Source organism: Bubalus kerabau, chromosome 14 (assembly GCF_029407905.1).
Source record: "Bubalus kerabau isolate K-KA32 ecotype Philippines breed swamp buffalo chromosome 14, PCC_UOA_SB_1v2, whole genome shotgun sequence".
Taxonomy (NCBI): domain Eukaryota; kingdom Metazoa; phylum Chordata; class Mammalia; order Artiodactyla; family Bovidae; genus Bubalus; species Bubalus kerabau.
The window spans coordinates 5,183,367-5,200,505 of NC_073637.1; the positions used below are offsets into that span (position 1 = coordinate 5,183,367).

The 17,139-nt window shown below is 53.1% G+C and overlaps 1 protein-coding gene across 24 annotated transcripts in view; it reads left to right on the plus strand.

Moving 5' to 3' along the window:
- The window catches only part of PTK2 (protein tyrosine kinase 2), a 193,462-nt gene that overhangs the window by 174,880 nt on the left and 1,443 nt on the right, over positions 1-17,139 (plus strand). For 23 of the 24 annotated variants that reach the window (XM_055545652.1, XM_055545655.1, XM_055545665.1 and 20 more), the window contains 5 exons: positions 6,232-6,294; positions 8,843-8,882; positions 9,206-9,312; positions 13,098-13,253; positions 14,564-14,644. In XM_055545652.1, coding sequence (XP_055401627.1) covers positions 6,232-6,294; positions 8,843-8,882; positions 9,206-9,312; positions 13,098-13,253; positions 14,564-14,644 — 447 coding nt within the window. The other variant, XM_055545669.1, reaches the window with a different exon arrangement.

The following is a 17,139-nucleotide window of genomic DNA, read 5'->3' on the forward strand; positions in this document are numbered from 1 at the left end:
TGTCCCGCCAGATGTCGGGAGGGTCCATCTTGTCCAGAGCAGGAGCGTTGGCGCCCTCAGACTTGTAGTAGTGGGTTGTTTGCTTTTCCCAACTGACTTTTTCCGGGTAAATTTCTAGGACGTCAGCAGTGGCATTGCGGGCTCAGACATAGAACCGTTTCTGTGGGTTCGCATGGCTGCCACGCTCACACAGAAACGACTCCCGCTGAAGCGGCCGCTTGCACACAAGACACCGCCTCTCGCCACTGCAGGCCGGTGGCTAGACGGGCAGGCCCCGGGCTTGCCTTCCTGGGTCCTCGAGTTCACGGTCTTGAGGGGCACAGCCCTCCGCCCACACGCCTCTGGGGTTCCTGGCAGGAAGCGTGTTCTTGGGACAGCTATTGACAGCAGCCCCTCAGAAGTCCCTGGGGACAGAGGAGTGGTGACAGCGGTCTCTGTGTGTCACGGGGTCCTCAGTCTCCCAAGCCCTCCCCCGTCAGCCCTCCTTCCTGAAGTAGCGGAAGAGAAGGATGGCTGGATGGAGCAGGACCCAGGGAGCCTTCACACAGCCCCACATCCGGGGGTCCAGGGCTGGTCCCCTGGGCCATAAACATCCCCTGGGGCCTCTCGTCACCCTCTGTGCTGAGGGACAGGACACCATCGATGAGGGGGATACAGCCGTGTTCAGGACTCTGGGAGTCCTTCAGGCACAGAAACACTTAAATCAACAGCCAGTTGTATATAAGACAGATAGCCTGTTTGCCCTCATTGATTTGTATTTTAAAAGTGACTGTCACAAACTCTCCAGATTAAGCTGAATGTATTGCAGTACCGGTGTCTGGTCTGTGGTTGCTCCTGGGGGCTGAAGAAGGCCGAGGCTGTGAGCTGCTCTGAGCCGGGGGAGCCGGGGGCACTCTGTGGAGCTGGGTGCATGTGGTGCCCGGGTGCACACAGATTGGGGTTTCAAGGCGGACAGGCCCAGGAGGCGTGCTCAGCCTCTTGAAGAGCTGGTCTGTGGGGAAGCTGGACGCCTAAGCCCAGCTCCACTGTCTGAGTGATGGCAGGTGTCCGGAATCAAGACTGGAGACTGTGGGCTGTCCGCTGTTGGGTCTGCTCCTTCTAACTGAGGTAACTTACACACCACAGGCATGCAGATCCTAGGTGTGCAGTTGGATGAGTTGTGATAAATGTGTAAGTCCACATACCCTCCTCTCTGTACGTAGAGCTTTTCTGTCACTCCAGTAGCCTCCAGCTCGTGTTCAAGACACATTAGTGAGCCGTGTAACCTGCGCCACGGGGCTCCAGTCAGTGCCGCGTCCTGCGACAGGCGTGGTGTCCTGGTCCCCTGAACTCATGACAGTTGCGCCATTTGTTCCTGACCCGCATCCCTCCCGTACAGCCTCGGAATCGCCTCTCAGTCCAGCTCTTGCTCGCTAAATCACTGCCTGTTCATTCCGAGTTCCCCTCACTGGCAGCTTGGTGCCTCATTCTCACTGACTGTTGTTTTAGTCACTCAGTCGTGTCCGACTCTTGTGACCCCATGGACTGTAGCCCGCCAGGCTCCTCTCTCTGTGGGATTCTCCAGGTGAGAATACTGGAGCGGGTTGCCTTTTCCTTCAGGGGATCTTCCCGACCCAGGGATCGAACCTGGGTTTCCCGCATTGCAGGCAGATCTTTACCATCTGAGTCATTCTTAGTTACTATTTTTGTATATGAATATGCATTGAGTTTTAGGAAGTTACCTTGTATATAACAATATTTATCACATGAAATCTTTTTGACTGATTTCCTTGGGCTGTCTGAATGTACCATTGTCACTTTTTAAAAACATTTTTTTCCTTCATTTTCAGTTATGTATCTCATATTGCCTGAAGCATCTGTTGCCAACTTTGGTGTTAAAAAAGTCCTTGCCTGCTTTTCTTGCTTTTATTTTTAAAGTTAACGTCTGTAATACAACATTGGCTTTATATTTCAAAAAATAACTTTTAAAAACCTTTTAAAAGGTTTAACATGATGAAGTGTGTGAAGCATTTTGCTTGGTTTTATGCTGGAAATCACATTCCAGAGAGGAGTCCCCAGTAAGTCATGGTTGACATCCTTTTAAGGTCCTGGTTTATCTTGTTCGTGATGTTTCATTAGAGTTTCCTGTTGATCTTCATAAGCAAGAATGGTTTATCATTGTCATTGTTACGGTTTCAAGATCAAAACAGTGTTGGTGCCATGAGACAAGTTGCCTAACCGCCGCCGCATCAGCTCTGGGTCAGGTAGCGGGGTGGGGGCGGGGGAGCCGAGAGCAAGCGAGCCGTCAGCCTGGGTGACTGGTGGATGAGGCACAGCCCCACCGACCGGGGAGCAAGGTGAGGAGGTGGGGGAATGAATGCCACGCCTGGCCCCTCTGCAGTCCTGTCTCCTCCCAGCTGTGTCTCCTGCCCCAGCCGTGGTGATGTTTCTAAAACTCGGCTCTGATCCTGTCCTTCTCTGACTCAGAGTCTGCCGGTGGCCACCACCGGGTGACCGCCCGGGGCCCTCCATCCTTCCTGCCGTCCGGGCCTACCCCCCAGGTCAGCCCCCGATTGTGGCAGAGAGGACGGAGCCCGGGGAGGCGTGCAGAGCCGGCCTAGCAGCTGCAGAGCGTTCTGGGGCAAGGGCACACTGAGCGCGAGAGCCTGGACTCCGGGGTCAGCCGGAGGAGGGCTTAGAGTCCTAGTTGCTGTGACCCACATAACTGCTTACCGCTTTATGCTTTAATGTATTCATCTGTGAAGTAGCTACAGTGTCCTCTGTAAAGGGCACTTTTCTGTTGGGTGGAATTGAGGATTAAGCATGTAACCTGTGAACAGTGGAGCGGGGGGAAGTACACCGTTAATCTCTCCAAGGGCTTTTCTCTCTATCAGCCGGGAGGCGGTGCTGCTGAGAGTCTGGACTGTGCACCTCAGCCAGAATACCTGCAGGCCGCTCCCAACCTTTTTTTTTTTTTTTCTAAACCATTATAGACCTGATACTCTAGTGAAATAAAAAGCAGTTACTAGAAAAAAGGAAAATTTTTTAAAGATACAGTAAGTTTTATTATGAGCTCTAAAAGACCTAAAAATTACTATTTAGATTGCTGTAGAAATTTCCGAAGATGTTCGTCCTCTTGCTTCTGTCACATAACGCCCTGGTACCAACAAGTCTTTTCTGACCCACCCTGGTCCTCGGGCTGTGCTGGGTGCAGAGCTGCCATGCCATTCGGGGGTCAGCTTGCATCCTGGTGGAGGAGTCACCTTCTTCTTTGAAAACTTAACATTGCTTTGTCAGTAGTGATTCCCAGATTCTTTTCTAATAGATCAGAATCAGCAGCTGTTTATCGAAGCATCCAATTTTAGGCCCTACCTCGTTGTGTGAGGTGACTTTTTATCGAGCACTTTGGAGAGTCGCGCATCCCTCAGGTCCCTCCCCCTCTGTTGGCACACATTTGTCAGGGTGGCAGGCTCTTGCCTAGAGCACAGGGCCACGACCTACAGTGGAATCTTGGTGGCATGTCCCCACCTCCTTCTCTGATCTCATGCAGCCTGTGCGGTTTCTCAGATGGCTCCACGGCGGTGGAAGCTGTCCTGCAAACTGGCGGGAGAGAGCCAACAGCCCTGACCGGAGCCTCAGCGTGCTGGGCGGTCCTGCTTTCCTCTTGGGTGCTGCTTTCAAAGAGAGACACTTTGCTCCCTGTTTATTTTGCTTGCTGTGCGCACAGTCATTCTCTAATGCAGGGCTGTGCTGAAGGCAGGGTTTTAACTTTAAAATGAGAACGTTTTGAGTATATAAAAGCCGCTTTGTGTTCTGAGAAAGGAAATGAATGTTGGAGCTGTTTTCCCCCTCGTGGCAGAGTCAGCTAGCGGGAGTGAAAGATAAGCGTCAGGATGGGGTCCCAGGGTCCCAGACAGGACTCTGCTCCCACCCAGGACACAGCCCTCCGTGTTTCCTCCACGGTCCAGGTCTGAAGACAGGGTGGTGCACGGGGAGAGGACTTCAAGTTGGAAGCCTTCCTTCAGCACATATTTGCTAAACATCTCATATGTGCCCATATCTGTGCCAGTTCAGTTGTGTCCAACTCTTTGCATCCCCATGGACTGCAGCACCCCAGGCTTCCCTGTCCATCACCAACTCCCAGAGCTTGCTCAGACTGATGTCCATCAAGTCGGTGATGCCATCCAACCATCTCATCCTCTGTCGTCCCCTTCTCCTCCTGCCCTCAATCTTCCCAGCATCAGGGTCTTTTCCAAGGAGTTACTTCTTCACATCAGGTGGCTAAAGTATTGGAGTTTCAGCTTCAACATCAGTCCTTCCAATGAATATTCAGGACTGATTTCCTTTAAGATTGACTGGTTGAATCTCTTTGCAGTCCTAGGACTCTCAAAAGCATCAATTCGTCAGTGCTCAGGTTTCATTGTAGTTCAACTCTCACATCCATACATGACTACTGGAAAAACCATTTCTGTGCCAGCACTTACTTAATCCTTGTAATAATCATACAGGTGAACTGGATCAGGAGAGGTGAAGCCCCTTGTCCATGGCAGCTTAGCAGCTGTGTGGCAAGAAGAAGCAGGCGTTGTGCCACGTAGGGAAGAGGTGGGGGAGTCCCAACAGGTGGCACTTCGCTTGTTGACTGGCTGCGGGTTTTCAGTGAAGTCCAGCGGTGCTGGGGCACAGGGCCTCATGGACAGAGGCAGGTGCGGGACAGAGATGCAGCCTGGTGGCTGACACATTCTGCTTTTCGCAAGTTCAAACCCTGTGGCTCAGTAACTCAGCTGTCAGAAACATGTGCCCAGGAACTGCTCAGGAATTTAGTCAAAGGTTTGTACACAGAGCTGTTCACCCAGAGCCTGTTCACGCAGGTGAAATTTTGAAAACGGCGCAAATGTTCAGCAAACAGCAGGGGAGCCGTTTTATTGTGCCTCACACGTGCGTGGTGGTCTCCGTGCTTTGCCAGCACCGCCGCGCTTAATCTTGACGAGGGCTGGGGCGGTGTGCAGCGAGTGGTGTCACCTGCCACCCGTGTTACAGATGAAGAGCTTGAGGCCCAGGTCTCACAGCTCCAGAGCCAGGGGCCTGACCCGAGTCCCACACCCTACGTACATACATTGCTCTGCTTTGGTGGCATTTTCTACTCTGAGGACAGTGGAGGTTGAGTACTTTTTTTCCTTTGAGAGTGAATTCGTGCATCAGATGGCTCCTGCCAGCAGCACCCAGGCTGCTTCCACCTTGTTCTGCGTGTGACAACATTCACACTCTGGAATACTATGCAACATTTCCTATGTTTGCCAGTTTCCGCTGTGTGATGTCATATGAAGGCTACGGAATTATATGACATGGTTTCACTTTTGAAAACACATTTAAGTAAAGCGAGAGACCAAGCTCATCTCTCCGTCACCACCTCTAACAGGCGCCTGTGGCTAGTGTCCTCAGCACCCAGCCCTCATCAGGACGTTCTTTCCCTTACAAGAGTCGTTTTTCCTGTGTCGTCTCTGCCAAATACAGGGTTTCTGAAGGAGACGGTGCACTGGCGGAGACCAAGAAATGAGTGGTCAGCCTGGAGAGGGCAAGGGGAACGTACCTTGAGATGGGCTTCGGCCAATGTGTCTGGCACAGAGGGGCAGGTGTCGGTGTGGCCACCTGTGGGCTGCGTGAAACCCACACCGTGGTGGCAGGCTGGGGCCACTGCGCGGCGTTGTTTCCGTGAGGAGGAAGCCCACCAGGCTCCACACCCTCACAGCATGTGGCCTACTGTGTTTAGTCTTCTGTTAGTGACATTTGCCCACTCTTATTAAGTCGAGATTCCTCTGTCTGGTTTCGAATTCTGGGTGCACCATGGGCTGGGGGGTACCTGTCACTGGACCATTTGCTGGTTTGGCAAGACAGCCAAGTAGGAATAAGCCTCCACCTGCCGGGAAGACGTCATCGGTGCCTACTCCCAGGGCGTCATCGGTGCCTACTCCCGGGGCAAGGGTTTCTTGGGAAAGAAAGTGCGCTGCTAGGAAGAGAGGTGAGGCCTACATCTTCTTGTGCCACGTGGGGCGGGGCGCAGGCCGGTTCTGTTAGCTGTGCGCACGTGCGGAGAAGGGGGCTCTGCTGGGCCCGCTGACTTGCACTTGTCACCCCTGGGCTTTGAGAGTCTTTCTGAAACTCTGGAACTTTCAACTCTTCAAGACGCTTAGTACAGAAGTACATCAGTGGTTTTCAAGCCGAGAATGAAACTGTGGTTTGCTTTTGTTTCTCCAGAAACCTGATGTGCGGCTCTCTCGAGGCAGCATCGACAGGGAGGACGGAGGTCCTCAGGGCCTGGTAAGCAGCTGCCCGCATCCTTGTCAGGACCAGGACCTCTTTGTGTCATGGGGTGTCCACGCTTTTTAGTATTTGTTGTACGGAACACAGTGACTCGTTCCATAACTGAAACCGGCATTCCAGCCAAGGTTATTAAAACATACAGTACACAGAATTTCTCCCCCATCACTAACACAGTCTTTCAGTAGTAAGCTGAAATACTGACATACGTACACACGTTAACTGTTACTACAAGTTATCCTCTGGCCAAATGTGTATACTCTTGTTTCATGTTTTATAAAAGTTTCCACAGTCACAGAAAATTTGTTCAAGCAGGAAATTTTTCTCCTGGATGTTGTAGGAGAAAATGCCTGAAATTCTCTTTGAAGACCTACTTTCTTATTATTCTAAATACATTTAAAGCCTGCTAGAAATATTCCCTGTTCTTTAGGGGAGAGTAGTTAAAATTATTTTATTAGGATTTCCATCAATGGATATCTGGTTAAAATAAATTAAGAGAAAAATAATAAAAAAAGAAAAAACTTAAATTCCCAGTAAAAAAGGGAAACTGCCACTTGCTGGGTAATGGAATTAAGGAGATAAATTTCCACCCTAATAAGGCTTCTGGGTATATATAAACCACTTCATTTCTAGACACATGCCTGCCTACATACATACACACATATGTGCATACATACGTAAAAACATACATACATGAGACCAGGTTGTCAACCAGCTGGAGAAAGCATAGTTTTCCCTAGTCTGTGCTATAAAATCCAGGTCCCCTAAGACCTGGCCCCTGGAAGATGTGGCCGGTCACCAGCATGTGAGGGTTTGGCCTTTCCCATCACACACACGTGTGCACATGCACACACACACGCTGGGCTCTACAAAGTGTTTGGCGTTCAAACACACACACACACACACACGGTGGGCTCTACGGACAGAATGTTGGGGTTCTTTAGTCCACATGTGCAAAATCACACGGTCCCCCATTTAACATCTCCACACACGGTGCTCCTTCCTTATGTTGAAAAGATGACACACACCTGAAAGCATTTTCCTCTAAGATCAGGAACACGACGAGGATGCTTGCTTTCCTCACACTTATTCAACATAGTATTGGAAGTCCTAGCCACAGCAACCAGACAGGAAAAAGAAATAAAAGGAATTCAGGTCAGTAAAACTGTCACTGTTTGAAGATGACATGATACTATACACAGAAAATCCTAAAAATGCCACCAGAAAGCTATTAGAACTCATCAGTGAATTCAGTAGAGTTACAGGATACAAAATTAACACACAGAAATCTGTTGCATTTCTATACACTAAGAATGAACTATCTGAAAGAGAAATTAGGGAAATAATCCCATTTACCACCACATCAAAAAGAATAAGATACCTAGGGATAAACTTAACGTAAGGAGACAAAAGACGTGTACTTTGAACACTGTAGGATGCTGATGGAAGAAACTGAAGACAGTACAAATGGCTGAAAAGACCCGCTGTGGGTTTGGACTGGAAGAAGTGACGCTGCTAAAACGACCAGTGCAGCCCCTGTCAAGACACTAATGGCGTTGTTAGCAGACCCAGGACAGATACATTTAAAACATGTATGGAAACACAAATGACCCTGAGTAGCCAAAACAGCCTTGGGGAAGAACAGAGCTGAAGGAAGCACCCTTCTTGGCTTCAGACTATACTGCAAAGCTGCAGTAATCAAAACAGTAAGGTCCTTGGCACAAAGGCAGACACGTAGGTCAGTGGAACAGAACAGAGTACCCTGAAATAAAGCCCCACACCGATCAGGCCGTCTTCAGAACGGGGAGTGTCGAGGGACCTGGCGGGAGCCGCTGCAGTCCTGGGTGGGGGGCAGATGTGGCTCTGTGTGCTGTCTCCTGGTCCTTGTGTTTTAAAGAAGTGGGTCTCTGCTCAGTAAAAAGGAAAGCACCTTAAAATACTTGTATTGTAGCCAGTTTATTGTTTTAGAGCAACCAAGGCAAGTCTCTCTTCACAAGTAGGGTAGGGTTCTGAACATACTTCTTTTCATTCAGTCAGCCTAGGATAGGGGGCTCTGATCGCAGCTGTAGGCACGACAGCCTAGACGAGGGCTGGTTGTCTGTGTGCCTGCCTGGGGTGATCTGGCTTCCTGGCTTGGCCTCTGGCTAGTGCAGAACAGAGGGCGTGTCACCCCAATTCCTTCAGGCGATAGTGACAACATAGATGTCCCAGTGCTGTGAAACCTCTTCTTGTTGCTGTCCCCAATGGCTCCCCTTTTTGTGATGGGGGGTGGGGGGCGGTGCGTCCAGACGCAGACACAGATTTCACACTCATGTAGGCCAACTGGAGACGTCTGTGGACATAATTTCTTTAAAGAAATTCTGAAATTGTGACCACCCTGACCCCACACCCCCTGGATGTTAGGTGCTCATTAGCCTAACCGCCCGAGGCGGTGCAGGCAGGCCCCTCCCCGTCTCGTTGGCCAGTGTTTAGCTCAGGCGTCCTGGGCGGGGCGGCTGTTGCCTTGTGGCGCAGCCTACTGCACTGACCCCTGTCTTTTTCCCCACAGACTGGAAACCAGCACATATATCAGCCTGTGGGCAAACCAGGTAAGTTAAGAAATGGATTGCGCATCACACAGTTTGTGTAATTTGGAGGGAGTGTAGTTTCTTAGCTTTGGAATGCCTCGTGATGTCTCACGCTTCTCCCGCTGCAGACCACAGCATGTGTGATGTTTCCCAAATTCAGCCCACGCCTGAAGTACTGGAAAACAGGAGTTACGGCTCTAACGCGCCAGAAACGCCCCACCCCCACCCCTGCAGGGTGCCCTCTCTGAGAACTAGCGCCTGTTGTCATAACTCCGTTTATTTGGGAGTCGTTTCCATCCTTTCCATTAACGGACGTTACTCAATGGGGCTCATTCCTTTACCAGATCCTGCAGCACCACCAAAGAAGCCGCCGCGTCCCGGAGCCCCCGGGCACCTGGGCAGCCTGGCCAGCCTCGGCAGCCCCGGGGACAGTTACAACGAGGGCGTCAAGGTGAGCACCTTTCATCCCAGGTGACGACCCTGCAGTGATGTGCGGTGGGGTGGGCGGGCTCCTCCATCAGCTCAGAGCCCGCTCGGAGTCAGGACCAGCCTTACTGGGAACTCTTTTCCTGTGTTCTCTCACGTGATAGTCCAGGGCCTCAGTCAGATCCTATCTCAAGAGTGTTTTCTTATCAGACAGGATGTTTCTTTGAGGTAAAGTGCTAGGTAGGATACCTTCTGATGGTACAGATGAGTTGAGCCAGACACTTGGGGGACGCGAGACCTTGAGCAGGCACAGTGTCTCCAAGTCCGTCCACATGGCTTGGGGCGGGGGTGGGGTGGGGTGTGGGTTTCGATCCTTCCCCGACCGGGACCGCAACTGTGTATGTCCAGCAGCGTGTGCTGGGGCTGCAGCTGCCTGCTGTGTGCCCACTCAAGCGGGGGGGCACTTCCACTCCCCGTTAGGTCAGTTATCTCTCAGAATGTATCTCTAAAATCAAGATGGTGTGTTGACTGGTATTTTTTCCTTCTTCATGGTGCCCAGAAAAAGGTACATGTTAGAACGCAGTAGCTGTGATCAGTCCTGATGAGCTGTGTTTGATTGACAGCCACCATTTGCTGAGTGGCAGCTGCTGTGGCGGAACCTGCCCCGTGTAGTGTAAAGCTCGCATCAGCCTCACGGGACCGGTGGTCTTACCGTTTTTCTCAGCTTTCACGTGTGACACCCCGGTTCCCAGAGGTTAAAGGGCATTTCAAAGGTACAGCCTCCCTATAGCTGACCCAGCATTTAGCCGCAGACCTGAGTTTCCATCCACATGCTGTGTGCTGCCTCTCCAGGTTCACACCAGAAGCCAAGGGGCTGATTTCCTCATAGAGGCAGGAGAGTCAGAGAGGTTGTCCAGGCAGAGAAAACGTCATGTCCAGGTGCACGTCTGCCTGCAGCCTAGAGGCCGCTCTCTGGGACCACCCTGGCCCCTGCAGGGGCAGCGTGGAGGTTAGCATGGGCCCAGAGGCACCCCTGTCCAAGGGCAGGTCACCAGCTCCCAGAAACCAGAGTGCTGGTCCTGGGGACATCCCGGGGCTTGGCTTCCCCAGCTGCCAGGCCTCCGGGCCCATAGCTCCACTAGCAGCACAGAGGAGCAGAAAAGGACAAACCCTTTCCTGATGTGGTTTATTTACATAGATTTTAAAAATGAAGAGAGAAATTGGGTTAGGGAAATTTTTTCATTCTCATAAGCAAAAGAAGAAAATTTCAAAATGGCCTGTATTGCAGTGAAAAACCAACTTTAAAAGTAGATCAGACACCGGCTTAGACCTCTGACCTGTGTTCATTATTAACATGTGGACTAACATATGAATAAATATAATGGGGAAACACCCTTGTTACAGGGTATATATAGGATATTGAACAAGTAGAAGTCTTTGTGGAAAGAGTGCGCTTATTTAAAATACACTCTGATTGATAAGTGTGAAGTATTTATCTCTATTATCAAATCCAGTCTGAAAGAAGCTCTCTCTCTAATACAGAAACGCTTACCTTTACCTGGTATAACTGGTATTCATCCAAATAATAGCCAGAAACCAGTCTCAGTTTCTGCTTGGTGGCTTTACATTTCGGCTCTGAATCACCAAAGTCTTCCAGGACGACCCCTCCCACCGCGAGTGGTTGGATTACCTGTGTCTCTGTGGGTTGGTGGTGTGTCCTAACCTTCTTCCAGGGGCCTCCAAGTGGTCAAGCTCAAGAAAATAGGCAGCCAGTGTCAGCTGTCTGCAAAGCAAGCTGGTGCTGCGGGAGGGCCCCCGGGAGTGGCCCTGGCGGTGTGATGGCAGCGCTGCCCGCACAAGAGCGAAGGATGAGCACAGAGAGCGAGCTCTGAGCAGGGTGGGCACACCGCCCTCCTCCAGGGCTCCAGCCGTGGTTCCCCGTCGGAGCCCCAGCTGCCACACCTGAGGAAGCCCCCCTCTCCATACTGATTGATGCCCTTTGAGCCAGCTCTCCCGCCACATTCAGCATCTCAGTGCCAACGCTTCTGCTCTCGGAAGTGATGCTGTTACTAACAACTTCCCCCTTTCCCGCGCACACAGCCTGGAGGATTGGACCTCAGAATTTAGGATTCTGCTAAATTTCTATACCAAAGGGTATAGAATTCAGACAATTCTAAAGAAAAGTCAAGAAATCCATATTTCTCTCAGTTAACTTTGTTGGTCGTATTACAGTAGAATAGCTCTAAAGCTATAGAGAAAACATTAAATAAAATTTCTAGGCTTAAAATAAAGGAAGAACCCAGCCATAAGAACTGGTTCAAATGACGGGTATTTTTTGTTCGTTTGTTTTTAAATGAAGCTCCTGGTATCTTTAAATACAGCCCCCAGTCGGGCATCTCTGTCACAGCGGGACGGCTGGGTCGAAGCCCGTTTCCGAGGATGTCGGGTGTTGGGGGTGCTCAGGGACTGAGGGTGTGTCGTTCCTCCTGAACCTCAGGAGTCCAGCGGGCAGTGTTGTGTGAACACAGCATAGATACGCCTCTTTCTTTATAGAAGACCCCCGATTCTGTGGATCCTTGCACGGCTGCCGGATTGTCACGCTCGGGCTTTGCATGTCGTTTTCCTCATTTATTCATGAAAGCAAGCATGGTGCATGGCAGGCCCCTACTGAGTACGCAGGTGCCCTGAACAGACCGCCCGGCGGCTGCGCTTGGCTGGCCTGCGAGCCAAGCGACAGGCGGAAACCTGCTCCTCTTGTTCTGCTCGTGTGTTTTTACGGGGGTTTTGTCTGCTGCCTTTATTAATACTGTTTTTCTTTTTTCCCTTTCTCTGACAAATTCCTTTAACTTGTCCTCACCTTCCGTTCGACAATAGCCATGGAGGGTAAGCACATGGTGTCTGTGTGTCTGTCCAGCTCTCCATCACACCCTGCTCTGCATGCTCATCTGGACCAGGAGGCGGGAAGCCCGGGGAGGACGCATTCGCTTGGTTTGCCCCCAAGGCAGCACGTGTGTTTGCCGCAGAGTGACCACGAGCGTCTGCAGTGGTGGAGCACTCCTTCGCTTTCTGTCCCGGGGCTCAGAGGTGGCTGAGCACTGGCAGCAGGTCCACAAGGGCAAGTGCTGCTGCTGTCCCTCGGTCTCGTCAGGATAGACGCGTGCTGTCCTTTCGTGCCTGGGCGGCCAGTTTGACTTTTTAACGCACTGGCGGTTCCTCCGGGGCCTCAGCGCAGCCTTCAGGGCTTGGGTTGTCTTGGGTAGCACTTGCTGAAGCCTGTGTGCCCATGCCCTGCGGTGGGCACCTTCACACGTGCTCCTTCGTTTCACCCCCATCTCGACTGTGGGTGAGGGAACAGGGGCCCCCACAGAGCAACACCCGCACGGCTCCCGCTGCAGCAGCGCTCAGCACACAGAGCGTGTCCGTTTAAAGGAGACTTGCACTTGTCCACTTGTTATAACCATAAGTCCTCAGAGAGGTGTGGGGTTCCCGGGTTCTTCCTCTTCTGGTGAATGATTTTGGGGGTTTAGGGTAGTGAATCACCTCTCTGAATGAACTGGGGCTTTGAGTGCAATGCGTGCGATTCCCTCTCATTTCCTTTAACTGAGCTCAAAGTTAGAAAAAGTTGTGCCTTAGTCATTTGTCACTTGGATGAACTGCTTTTCATGATCCTCAGACTGAAGTGTGTCCCCTAAGACAAGACCCCTTAAGTGATCCGCTCTGATCTCTCTTAAAGACCCTTCCTAGCCGCGTTGCGGTGATATGTTGCCATCTGCTGGACGAGGGAAGGATAACCGGCTTCTGTATTGGCAGCTTCAGCCCCAGGAGATCAGCCCCCCTCCCACGGCCAACCTGGACCGGTCCAACGACAGGGTGTATGAGAACGTGACGGGCCTGGTGAGAGCGGTCATCGAGATGTCCAGCAAGATCCAGCCTGCCCCGCCGGAGGAGTACGTCCCCATGGTGAAGGTGAGCTGAGCCCCGTCACGCGCACGGCTGCAGTCCCTGCGCCCCTCAGGCCCATCCATCCTGCCGCTTCAGAAGGCCCACGCCGCGCGGTAACCACTGCCGTTCCCGACCTCAGTCCCGGAGCGTCCTGTGCAGAGGAGTCATCAACAGCGGCTGCTGGTTCAGGTGGTCTTGGGTGAGAACAGCGGCAGGAGAACGCCGACAGTCTGGTGCCGCCGTGGCAGGGCAGGCGGTTACGTTTTAAAGGGCCAGACAGGTAACCCGGGGAGACCCTGCTTTCAGCTCTGTAGGGCGTTCACCCAGAAGTGGAAATGCTGGATTGTGTGGTCATTCTGTTCCCGATTTATCTTTTTTGGAGAAATGTCTGTTCAAGTCCTTTGCTCATTTTTTAACAGGATTATTCCTTTTTCTGTAGAGTTCCAGGATTGAACAACCTTTTTAGTGTACCAGTGAGCCATCTCTGGAACAGCTGTTTTTAAACCCCAGTGTGGAATAGCTGCTCGGAAGTCGTGCTGTTTTGTGGGCAGCCCAGTTAATCCATTCTGGCTGAGTTTGTGGCCTACTCCCTTAGCAACTGTAGCCAGCGTTCTTAAGGGTCAACTTGCAGGAGCCACAGGCATTTTTTTTTTCTAAATACTAATAAACTCAACTGTATACAAAAGCAGTCAGGATTTTGTACATAATAAAACTTTTTAGGGTGATTTTATAGAAGCTGCATTTTAAACTGTATGATACTTCTTGTCAGTTGATCAAGTGGTGATAAGCGGCCTGTCCTCACTGGTCTCATCATGCTACGGGCGTAACTCAGCACCTGAGTCCTTACATAGTTGACCCCCTTGGCGTCACACCATTTTTAATTGCACTTGGTCCCTTTAAACCCTGAGTGGCCTCCCCGTGTGCACAGCGGACAAAGCCCCAGGGTCAGCGTGGCCCCCACAGCTGGCGCCACCTGGCATTTGCTCCCACGTGTAGCAGCAGCCACAGCGTTCCCGGCTGCCCCCTGAGGCTGCGGAAAGCACCGGGGAGGGAAGAGAGTCTCTCTGCACACGCAGCCCGCTTTCCCTGCCTGAGCCCCTGTTCCCCGGACAGGACAGCAGTGGGTGTCCAGAGATCTGAATCTGCCTCATAACAAGATCAGGCTCAGGACTGTGGAAAAGAAATACAGAAATTTCCCCCAAAGTAGTGAAAAGGAAATGAAAGTCCTGTCGCTGGAAGGAGACGCCGTCACGGCTGGCATGGAGACGCCGTCACGGCTGGCATGGAGCTGCCTGGTGTGCATCCTAACGCTGGTGTGGTCTCCTGTCTGTTAGGAAGTCGGCCTGGCCCTGAGGACGCTGTTGGCCACAGTGGATGAGACCATTCCTGTCCTGCCCGCCAGCACCCACCGAGAGGTAGGACCTCGTGCAGGGGGCAGCGTGTGGGCCCTGGGGGCTGTGCTGACTGCTCTGCAGGGCGTGGCCTTCCGGCCAGCGCCCCAGTCAGGGACTCTGAGGACCATCCGTCCATCCCGGGGGCCGCGATGGGTGACTGGCGCCCGCGCCCTGAAGAACGGGCCGTCCTGAGGGCGGGTGGGAGCACGGGTGCAGGACTGCGGGCCCCGTGGAGTCCTCGGGAGCACGGACGGAGCAGCAGGCTGGGCGGGAGAGGCCTCCTGCCCATTTCCTCGAGTTCCTCTGTGAGCGATCCTGGATTCCCGCTGAAAGCCGCGATATAAAAACCTGTGACCAGTAAATAAGTAGCGTCTGGGGCCCGCACCTGGCCCTGCTCACTTCCCACGCCTCGCCGGCCCCGTCTCCTGTGTCCACTTGTCTGCTTTCTGTCTGGGGGCCCATGGTCTGTCCTTCAGCCCAGCAGGCCTTGTTTTTGTTTTGTTAGTTTTTTTCTTTACTTTTTATTTTGAAATGATTTCAGACTTATAGAAAGTTTCCAGAACAGCACCAGGAGTTTGCAGTTCCCCCCCGCCCCAGTCTCCCTGTTGGGCCACCTTTGCAGTCTCTGTGTGTCTGCTCGCTGGCGTCTGCCTCTCTGGGGCCCCTTGGGAGGGGCTGTGCTTGTCGCCCCCCTGCTTGTGGTGTTTCCGTTCGCCTTTCCTGATGGCGGGGCTGTTCTCTTACTCGGCACGGTCGCCACGACTGGGGTTTAACACCTACTGGCAGGCTCACATTCCGGCTTCTCCCTCTGGTGGGCAACAGCCCGGGGCTCACGGGGCCCCTGACCCCATCCGGCTTCTCCCTCTGGTGGGCGACAGCCCGGGGCTCGCGGGGCCCTTGACCCCAACGTGTCTGTGTGCTTTTCCTGGGCCAGCTGCTCAGGCGCTTGCTGTCCCCCGCGACGGGACCAGGCTTCAGGGCTCGGGGTCCCCCCTCCCCGCTGCATCCCCTCAGGAGGCCATGTCCCGGGCAGGTGTCGGGATGCACGGGGCAGCTGGGCACGTCCTCTGTACGTGACATCGATTTCCCTGCACAACACCACTTAACATCATTTTGGAAAATGGTTCTGACTGGTTGTCACCGTGTAGTTTTATGTTTCTCTCCAATTAGATTAGCTCTTTTGTCTGCTTTATTAGAACTTTAATTGGTTTTCTACAGTAAGCAAGAATTCTGCACCAGAATGAGGAAACTCCAGGTACCAGAAGTGAGGAAACAGTAGCCTGCCAGGCTCCTCTGTCCATGGGATTCTCTAGGCAAGGATATTGGACTGGGTGGCCATTCCCTTCTCCCAGGGATCTTCCCCACCCAGGGATCAAACCCGGGTCTCCTGCATTGCAGGCAGATTCTTTACTGCCTGAGCGCCCGGGGAGGCCGCACATGACCAGGTCTGACCGCAGCCGTAGCTGCCAGGCCTGCCACAGCCCCGCCCTGTCGCTGGCTCTCCTGTGCACGGCTCCCTGCCTCCTGCTCTCCTGCTTCCTCTCCCGCCTTCCCACCCGTCTACCTGGCCGGGTCCCTCTGGACCCAGTGTTAGCATTTCTCTACTTCTCCTGCCAGGGATCCCGGAGGCCACCCCCCGTCCCCTGCCCCCAGTCCTGACTCCCCGGTGAGACCCCCGGATTTCAGAACCTCCCTCCTTCCAACCTTGCTTGCCCCCCACCCCCACAGCTCTTCTCTGCTGCCCTGAGTGTGACCACCCCAAGGTGCCCCCCAGTGTGTGTTCACAGACACCTTTTCTCCACGGCAGTTCTCCCGACACCTACAGGTCCCAATGTTTCAGAGCCGCCCCTCTGCTGTCAGTGGGCCCCCCGAGCCCTGGGCACCGGCTCTCTGCGGGAGTCTGCCCCTACCGCACGTTCCTCCTGTGGCGTCAGTGGGACCAGTGTGCTCCCACCACCCTGCCCAGCATGAACCACACGTGCACGTGCACACACACGCACGACACGCGCACAGACAGCCTGCTGTCACGTCTCAGGTCAGGCCTTGCTTCTCCATCCTCATGGCCTCGCCCCTCTTCCCTGAGGAACCACAGCTTCTCTCAGCTGCTTATGCTGCCTCCGAGCTCTCCCCACCTCGGTTCAGTCCCTTCACACACCAGCACCCCTTCTGGGTTACGGCATTCCCCTTCCTGAAACCCCTTGAGCCTCCCCCTGCTGCGTTGCGCAGGAGCACAGTGAGTGGGGGGCCGTGAGGCCCTTCACCGTGGGCGCCAGCGAGCGGGTGCAGTCCTGGCCAGCTGAGGGGCGCGCCCCCCAAGGCATCTCCGTTGCTCCTCAGAGCTGGGACCTGCTCTTCTCTGGGGTGGTTTCTCTCATCGTCCCTGTGTCCACAGCTCTGGGGGCCTTGTACACAGGAAGTGCTCGCTGACTGTTTAAAGAGCAGGTGGATAGATCACCGCAACCCCCACTTCGCCCTCTGATCTGTTCGGAAGGGTCTGGAGTTGACATCCAAGTGGG